Source organism: Phyllobates terribilis, unplaced genomic scaffold, assembly GCF_046119375.1.
Source record: "Phyllobates terribilis strain yellow unplaced genomic scaffold, ASM4611937v1 Scaffold_117__1_contigs__length_5270597, whole genome shotgun sequence".
NCBI lineage: Eukaryota > Metazoa > Chordata > Amphibia > Anura > Dendrobatidae > Phyllobates > Phyllobates terribilis.
In genome coordinates this window covers 511,361-521,058 of record NW_027362877.1, presented here as the reverse complement: position 1 = coordinate 521,058, position 9,698 = coordinate 511,361, and the positions used below count along the sequence as shown (strand labels likewise).

The 9,698-nt window shown below is 46.7% G+C and overlaps 1 protein-coding gene across 1 annotated transcript; it reads right to left on the bottom strand.

Annotated features, from left to right (window-relative positions):
- Window positions 1-334: 334 nt before the first annotated feature.
- Window positions 335-4,759, bottom strand: LOC141201496 (uncharacterized). The gene is made up of 2 exons (XM_073663503.1): window positions 4,678-4,759; window positions 335-1,792 (listed from the first exon to the last, which is right to left on the bottom strand). Exons 1-2 carry the CDS (start codon window positions 4,757-4,759, stop codon window positions 420-422), a joined length of 1,455 nt encoding a protein of 484 aa, XP_073519604.1. The 3' UTR covers window positions 335-419.
- Window positions 4,760-9,698: the final 4,939 nt, after the last annotated feature.

Here is a 9,698-nt window from a genome sequence, read left to right as displayed (position 1 = left end):
GGGCCAGCAGGCATCCAAAAGGACTTCGGCGCTCGCATCTACATGAGCCCTCAAGTGACCAGCGGTGGCGCTTCCAGGACCCGACACCATCACTATATACGAGGAGCCTTTCTTCCAGGCAAGGCCTGGGTAAGTTTCTCCTTTAACTTTCCTCTCCTGATTCTTCAGCTTCAGGTTCCCTCATGGACAGGAAACAAAAATGATGCGGGGTAGAGGTGCAGCCCTCTTATTCAGTACGCTTCCTGTCCTTATTGGGTGAATTCCCTCTCTCGTGTGGCACTGGTCATGGGGGAAAGGAAAATTTTAGAAATTGTTCTGGTATTCAGTGAGATATTAATGACAATCTTATTTATCAAAGGAAGTGTACTCATTATTCTGAGCAATTTTATAAAAAATTTTAAAACACACAGTGTACATGATTACAGTTTCTTTCCTGTATGACTTCCCTCATGTCTAACAAGATACGATTTATTTACAAAAGATTTCCCACATAGTGAACATGAATACGGCTTCTCCCCAGTGTGACTTCTCTCGTGCATCACAAGACTTTTTTTACTTGTGAAGGCCTTCCCACATTCCAAACATGAAAATGGCTTTATTCCTGTGTGAATTCTCTCATGTCTAACACATTTTGATTTCTCTGTAAAGCATTTTCCACATTCTGAACATGAATACGGCTTCTCTCCTGTGTGAATTCTCTGATGTTTTATAAGACTCCCTTTATCTGTGAAGGACTTCCCACATTCTGAACATGAATATGGCTTCTCACCTGTGTGAATTCTCTGATGTGTAATAAGACTCCCTTTATCTGTGAAGGACTTCCCACATTCCGAACATGAAAATGGCTTTTCTCCCATGTGAATTCTCTCATGTGTAACACATTTTGATTTATCTGTAAAGCATTTCCCACATTCTGAACATGAAAATGGCTTTTCTCCTGTGTGAATTCTCTCATGTCTAACACATTTTGATTTATCTGTAAAGCATTTCCCACATTCTGAACATGAAAATGGCTTCTCTCCTGTGTGAATTCTCTGATGTATAATAAATCTTGATTTAGCTGGAAAGCATTTCCCACATTCTGAACATGAATACGGCTTCTCTCCTGTGTGAAATGTCTGATGTCTAATAAGACTCCCTTTATATCCAAAGCATTTCCCACATTCTGAACATGAATATGGCTTCTCTCCTGTGTGAGTTTTCTGATGTCTAATAAGAGTCCTTTTATCATTAAAGCATTTCCCACATACTGAACATGAAAATGGTTTTTCTCCTGTGTGAATTCTCTGATGTATAATGAATCTTGATTTATCTGTAAAGCATTTCCCACATTCTGAACATGAATACGGCTTCTTCCCAGTGTGACTTCTCTTGTGCAACACAAGACTTAATTTACTTGTGAAGGCCTTCCCACATTCCGAACATGAAAATGGCTTCTCTCCTGTGTGACTTCTCTGATGTATAACAAGTTTTGTTTTATATGTAAAGCATTTCCCACATTCTGAACAGGAGTATGGCTTTTCTCCTTTGTGTTTTCTTTGTGTCTGAGCTGAGCTTTTAGTAAGTTGCTTGTCACACTGAAATCTTGTATCCACTGTGTCACCTGGACTTTTGGTAATAATGTGAGATTGCTCAGGAGATGATTCCTCATGATCAGGAGGATTATAAGAAAGTGAAGTGCTGTGAAGTCCAGGAGGTGCAGGAAGGGTGATGAGGTTTTCTCCATTAGAGTGCTTCCTGATATCTTCTTTTTTACAATTTAGTGATAAACCTTTATTCTCACAAGGATTTCCTATAAGAATGAAAGATAGATTTGTGTTGTTAAAAAAATCATATCCAAAGAGATTTACACATTTATTTTCTGGATCTCACAATGAAGACCCTCGTCAGTGAAAGTACCGGTAATAAGGAGGACAACTACATGTCATAACATTAACACAATGAGAGGTAAAGTGAATAACACTTATAATCTGGTGATATTGGCACAAGTCAGGGGTGGCAGAGATTAGACGGCAAATAGACAGTTCTTAAAGGGAACCTGTCATCAGGATTTACCCCCTTAATGTACCACCAGTGCCATTTCACTCTCTCAAGCTTCCCATCATGCTCTTAGTGTAGAAAAGTGTCCACACAATTAAAAATTGATTTTAATCTTACATTACCGCATGCAAATGAGATCGACTAATCATAAAGGTGGGCCTCATAAAGGTGGTCGCCGTAATCATGTCCACAGTATGCCTAAGGACTAGTGTTGAGCGAGTATGTTCTATCAACCCTTTCGCCGATTATGCTCGGGCCGAGCACCGAGTATTTATAGCTGCTCGGTGATATGGTTGAATCCCTCCCGTGTGCATGATTTGCGACTGTTTGACAGCTTTATTACATGGGAGAAATGTCTATTTCTTACACATTCCTCACATGTAATAAAACTGTCAAACAGTTGCAAATCATGCACCCGGGAGCGATCTAACCTTATCACCGAGCAGCTGTAAATACTCGGAGCTTGGCCCAAGCATACTTGGACAGAACATAATCGCTCAACCCTACTAAGGACATGATACGAACCCTTATAAGAATGAAATAGCACCGAAGTCATATTACAGGGTTAAATCCTAATTACCGGACCCAGGGGAGTCCTTCTTCCAATGTCTGAGAAGAAAAATCTACAGTGGTAGAAAGCGGAACAATTCCAGTATGTGAGCAACCTGTAGTGCAAATGGGCCTCCATGTCTCCTCTGGAGCCTCCTTATTCCATTAACCACCCTACACCACGGAGCCTCTTATCCCCTGGAGCCTCCCTACACCACGGATCCTCCTTACCACCTGGAGCCCCTACACCACGGATCCTCATCATCCCCTGGAGCCTCCCTACACCACGGATCCTCCTTATCCCCTGGAGCCTCCCTACACCACGGATCCTCCTTATCCCCTGGAGCCTCCCTACACCACGGATCCTCCTTATCCCCTGGAGACTCCCTACACCATGGATCCTCCTTACCCCCTGGAGCCTCCATACACCACGGATCCTCCTCATCCCCCGGAGCCTCCCTACACCACAGAGCCTGCTTATCCCCTGGAGCCTCCCTACACCACAGAGCCTACTTATCCCCTAGAGCCTCCCTACACCACGGATCCTCCTTATCCCCTGGAGTCTCCCTACACCACGGATCCTCCTTATCCCCTGGAGCCTCCCTACACCACGGATCCTCCTTATCCCCTGGAGCCTCCCTACACCACGGATCCTCATCACCCCCTGGAGCCTCCCTACACCACGGATCCTCCTTATCCCCTGGAGCCTCCCTACACCATGGATCCTCCTTATCCCCTGGAGCCTCCCTACACCACGGATCCTCATCATCCCCTGGAGCCTCCCTACACCATGGATCCTCCTTATCCCCTGGAGCCTCCCTACACCACGCATCCTCCTTATCCCCTGGAGCCTCCCTACACCACGGATCCTCCTTATCCCCTGGAGCCTCCCTACACCACGGATCCTCCTTATCCCCTGGAGCCTCCCTACACCATGGATCCTCCTTATCCCCTGGAGCCTCCCTACACCACGGATCCTCCTTATCCCCTGGAGCCTCCCTACACCACGGATCCTCCTTATCCCCTGGAGCCTCCCTACACCACAGAGCCTGCTTATCCCCTGGAGCCTCCCTACACCACAGAGCCTGCTTATCCCCTGGAGCCTCCTTACACCACAGAGCCTGCTTATCCCCTGGAGCCTCCCTACACCACGGATCCTCCTTATCCCCTGGAGCCTCCCTACACCATGGATCCTCCTTATCCCCTGGAGCCTCCCTACACCACGGATCCTCCTCATCCCCTGGAGCCTCCCTACACCACAGAGCCTCCTTATCCCCTGGAGCCCCCCTACACCACAGAGCCTCCTTATCCCCTGGAGCCTGCCTACACCACGGATCCTCCTTATCCCCTGGAGCCTCCCTACACCATGGATCCTCCTTATCCCCTGGAGCCTCCCTACACCACGGATCCTCCTTATCCCCTGGAGCCTCCCTACACCACGGATCCTCCTTATCCCCTGGAGCCTCCCTACACCACGGATCCTCCTTACCCCCTGGAGCCTCCCTACATTACTTGGTCTATATGCAGCTGAACCTACTGCACATGTGATACATCCGCCCCTGCCCAAAACACTAAATATATGTCCTTAAAAATGATGTTTAAAGGGAAACTGTCCGTTCCCTGTGCCCCCAGAACCCGCAGCAGTTGTGTCTGCAGATATAAACTCTCCGCCTAACATCTCTATTACATTAAACACACAAACAGATCTTTAGAAATAGTATTGTATTTCTAAAGTTTATGATATGTAAATGAGGCCTTTGACTTGTCGATGAGGCGTTCGTGACCCCAGAGTAGTCGCCCCACTTAGCATGTCATCACGGCTTTGGGGGCTTGAGAACATGACAAACCTACCGCATGCGCGCGGCTTCTCCTCCTCACTGCATTGAGCCTCTGACGCCGGGTGTACGCGTCCCATTACTGAGATAGGAGAGGACGGTCACTACTGGTCAGAGTCCATGTAGATGGGAGGAGCTCGGCCTCTAGCCCCGCCCTCCTCTCCCCTCCCCCTACACAGAATCTTATCAGTAGCGGCCGTCACCTCCGATCTCAGTGATGGAACAATGTTTCCTAACTGAATAGAGATTTTACCCCGGAACCGAGAATCCTGAGACGGAAGAAGAAATACGCAGATTTCTGTGGAGACTCCGGGGAGAAAGTTTCCTGTTTCCATCTCGTCTATTCTTACAATTCATGAAGTTTATTCCTCTTATTCTTGTGTAATAAAGACTGATCAGGACGTTGTGTATATTATATGGGAACAATGAGGAATACTGTCACCATGTAACAATACATCGCTTATGGTTTATGGCCGCCAGGATTTGGTAACACAAAAATGTCTGAAAAGAAACAAAGTATTTATTGTAGAAAAGTCCTAAAAGAAAATGAAATAAATATATTGTTATTGGCTTGGATCAGTTGTATTACCGCAGTTACAGCGACCCTCCACCCCGGGACTGAACACTACACATTTCCCTGTACAGTCCCCTATGGGGTCCTCTGCCCTCCGCTGCCCCCTCAGATCGGTGGTCCCTTCCCCCGGCTTCCAGGATGGCCAGTGCAGTGGTATGGGGAGGGCAGTAATACGTCTACCCCACCCTCCCCTGCCTTTCCTGTGCTGTGACCTATGGGGCAGCGACACATCCTAGTAATCTCCCAGCAGTCTGCGGGGCGTCACCAGTTACAGATGTATTCTGCACCTGCTTTCATTGCTCCTGTTTGTCTCTGGTAACCTTGTCTGGCTTCCATAATACCCCGGGATGACTTAGGCCTCTATCTACAGGACCATTCTTACTCGGCTTCCTGATTCTGACCTCGTCCCGCTTCTTGATTGTCTAGTACCTGCCATCTTTGGGTCAGATCTTACATGTCGGCCTTCTTCTGCCAGCTCGCTCTACCAGCCAGCACTACTATGTGGAGCCGCCCCGGTGTCTGTGCTGTAAGTCCAGATCACTGTACAGTGGTGAAAAGATGGAAGCCGGGAAACCTCTGGGACCGGCTGTATGGAGACTGTGTGTAAGCGCCTTATTATTAGGAACTGCCAGGTTTCCTCCATCGGTTCACCGTTACAGGAGGCAAATGGAGGACACAAGGAAGGGAGTCTATATATGATAACCGTATAGTCGCTTCTCAGTCTCAGGGTGGACGGTCGTTTTATCACTCAACTTGTGCAGCTCATGAGAGAAAAATTCTAAAAAATAACAGCAGAATAAAGATGATAAAGTAACAAGATGAGAAATACAACTCATCCCCCACAAAAAAGCTCCTCATACAGCGAGGTCAGTAATGAGAAATAAACCATCAAGAATGGAAGAAACAATCCAACAGAGGCCGGACAGACATCTGTCTGAGATGGTGAGTCCTGCATTGAGCAGGGGGCTGGATACGGGGACCCTGGAGGTGGTCCCCTCCAACCAGAACATTCTAGGATTGTAAGTTGTTTGGTCATTTTATCTGTAAATCATTTCCCCCATTATCGGCCTTACAGATACATTATTTTATTGATTTTTTTACTTTCTCGTCCTCTCATTTCCGGAGTCATAATGTTACTGGTCACTAAGCTGCGCAGTTCTTCTGCTATTCACCCTATAAATGTAAGGAAATACTGACAACTGGGCGTTACCATTGTTCCCCTACATTGTCCAATCAGCGCTGAGTGTGAGAAGTGTGGGGACACATGTATGGAGAACGGTGACACCCGGTTATCATGTCATTCATAAATGTCGGAGGAACGGCCGGGAATCTGAGCAGCAGTTTCTTTCTTTGGTAACAATTCTTGTCGGAAAAAGAATTTCATCCAATTTATTGGTAAAAAAAAAAAACTTAAAACTTTCGGAACCTGGATGAGGACGTCTTCTCACCTTCTTTTGGTAATTTATGTATTTTACTGTTGGAAAGAGAATTATTTATTCACGTTAGAGGCTCAGATGGGGGGACGATTCCTAGACGACATCTTGTTTGTCTGTAGAGACCGAGAGTGAAGATTCTTCTAAAGGGACGTTCCCAAAATCACAATGTGCTCTTATAATAAAGTACACCCTGGTTATTGTGAATATAACCCCTGTATAACATCTGGCCTGTCCTGCACATATCACCCCCTGAGTATGCCCCCCGGGATCTATATACCCAGCAGTTGAAATTGTAACCAATACATACCGAGGAGCCACATGTTATATACTGGGGGGTGGGACAGGGCTGGATGTTATACACCGGGGGGACAACAGGGCCTGAAGGAGAAGCCAGAATGCAGTGATTAATGCGTGTGGCCCAATACTATTCTCCATATAGTGAATCTCTCCATATTACAAGATTCACCATAAATGAGACGCTGACAGGGGATATAATCCGTGCATGGTAAAGGGCGCCCCCTCTGGGTAGTATTTAGTCTCCATGTTTATACGTTGGTTGAACCAGAACTCAAAAACCGACATGATGTAAGATAACGACAACTCTAGATGCGGCCATCGCAGCTGTTTGTAGATACGAGCTCCTAATCCCTTTTATGGTGAAGCAATTCTCCACCCGGCACAGAGGACTAAACATCTGTCATGTACTGTCACCTACCTGGTGGCCTCCGCTTGCCTCCGACTGAGACCGGTGTTCTGGTCCTCCTACATCCAAGATGGCCTCCATAGTGGCAGAGGGACGACAGCAGTATGTCTGACCCACACCTCCATAGCACGGCACTTACTGACTTACCATAGGGGTCTTCATGCCACCGGGCGGCCGGCCTGGATGAGGAGAGACCAGAACGCCGGCCTCAATGTCGGAGGCAGTGGGAGGCAAACAGAGGCGACAGGTAGGACGACTCTACATGTGACATGTGTCGTCACTCGTCAGCACCAGGCAGAGGCTGCTACATCCCCGAGATCCATAGGACGGGAAGATTCATCACCTGGAGCACAAGCTCAGTCATTTATATGGCAGCAGGGACTTGTGGAAGAAAAATATGAACGTAAAGGATGGAAAGAATATTATAGAAGGTAAAGGAAAACTAATATGTGATTCCTAAATCATAAAGAATAGGTGTGAAGGCGGCCCCGTTATTCATCGGTGCACAGCCGGACTCTACAGGAGCAGTCGCGCCATCACCGGACGCTTCTGCTGTGATGAGGACAGCGGATAAAGCTTCACTGCACCGGAGACTCCACACGATATCACACACCGGTCATCATCATCATCACACGCCGGTCATTATTACACACCTGTGGAAACATCTACCGGAATCTCCTCCTTCCCGTCACTCACACACGGCTGATCCCTCCTCGTCATCGCTTCTTCTTCTGTCTCGTCCTTCACTTTATTCTTAGTTGGATCTTCCTCCTGATATATCAGATGTAACAATCAGCACAATACAAGAAACCACCAAAATCTGTGACATCTATGACCTCAATCAGAAATGTCCCCCCATATACAGATCCGGTACAGGGCTCAGCACCGTCTACCTGATGACTCTCCGGGACATTGTGATTCTCCTCTGGACAGTCCTGGGGATACAGAGGACGGGGACATCTCTCTGGTGGATTTCTCCTCCTGAATCCATCTGTAGGAAACACACAGTAACGGAATAGATTGTGTCATGTGTGGCAAAGTCACTGGTAAAGTGATAGAGGGAAGATATATTTCATGGAGGCTATTAGCTTCTGTGAATTGAAACCATGAAATTTGCTCCAACATGTTACTTGCTTAAAGAGGTTAAACTTCCATGTTAAAAGGGAGTGTTTTTTGTGAATGATCATTGTGAAGGGTGGGAGGTCATTCACCATATCTCCATCTCAGAGTGTGGTCTTTGATTTAAATACAAGTCCTACTGAGGCATTCAGTGTTCAGTGTCTGGAGAAGCTAGCTCCAGAGAGGATCTTGTGTTTGTTTTTCCTGAACCATGTGGAGTTGCTGAACTCTCAGCAGGTTGATCCCTGCTATCACAAAGACTGTGCTTTTGTGTCAACATTTTGCTTTGTTTTCCTGTTTTGGCCAAAGGGCCGTGATTTCTTTTATGGACTCAGTGTTGGTTTATGCTGCATTTTAATAAACCAACGAGAACTTTTTGGCCAAAGGGCCGTGATTTCTTTTATGGACTCAGTGTTGGTTTATGCTGCATCTTAATAAACCAACGAGAAGTTTTTAAAGAAACAGTGTACCTGTGTCTACCTCCGTGTGAGCGATCTACCACACATGTTATGATGAAATTACGGGAGTAGTAGTAGGTGACCACAGAACAGACATGACAGTCTCCCCTCCTCACCCTGCTGATCGGCCCATATTGCGATCGCCTCTTGTGCTCCTTGTATAACCTCAACCTTAATATCAACCAGATCTTCACCCTAAAAATAAAAATGTAAGATGAGCTCAGGTCCCATCACTTCATGGTCAGATGTTGTGGGGACTTCAGTGTCATCTACCTGATGATCCTCCGGGATGTTGTGATTCTCCTCTGGACAGTCCTGGGGATACAGAGGACGGGGACATCTCTCTGGTGGATTTCTCCTCCTGGATCCATCTGTGGAGACATAGAGACTGAATACATGACCTGCCGTGTATCTGTCTATATATGAGACTCGTCTCTCAGAACCAGTAATTCTATGTTTATGTATCAGGGAATAAATTACATTGTTGTGGTTCTCACCACCGGTACCGAGGTCCCAGCACATTGTGGGCCTCAAGTATGAAGTGATAATCAGCGAGGCCAAAGCCTAATGCTCTGCACTCGGAGGATGAGGACCCTGAGGAGAGGGACAGAGAAGACCCTCGTCAGTCAGATGGAGGAGCCGTACTAAGAAACACAACTTCTCCAAGTTTCGTCTCCAGGGATGGAACCACAGAGGAGCTGGAGCAAGCTCCACATTTCTATCCATCGGTTTCTTCTCTCCTAATTCACCATTATGGAGATTGGGGGAAGGACGGTGACCATTTACCAGTGATTGTTTTTTGAGAGCTCATGATGTCATCATGAGGACACGGCCTCCCTCCTGGACAGGATCCTCTGGGATCACTAAGAGGAGAGAACCTGATCTATTAAAAGACGAGTTACCGCTTTCTTATTCTTCTTTAAATAGAGATAAATCTCCACATCCGCCTCCATAAAAACACTAAAATAGGCAGCAAATGCTGAA

Excerpts from the sequence above, each read along its gene's own strand:
- LOC141201496 (XM_073663503.1), bottom strand. The coding sequence starts at position 4,759 with ATGGAAACAGGAAACTTTCTCCCCGGAGTCTCCACAGAAATCTGCGTA. Across the intron at positions 1,793-4,677 it reads TCAGGATTCTCGGTTCCGGG|GAAATCCTTGTGAGAATAAA; the intron begins GTAAAATCTCTA and ends TCATTCTTATAG.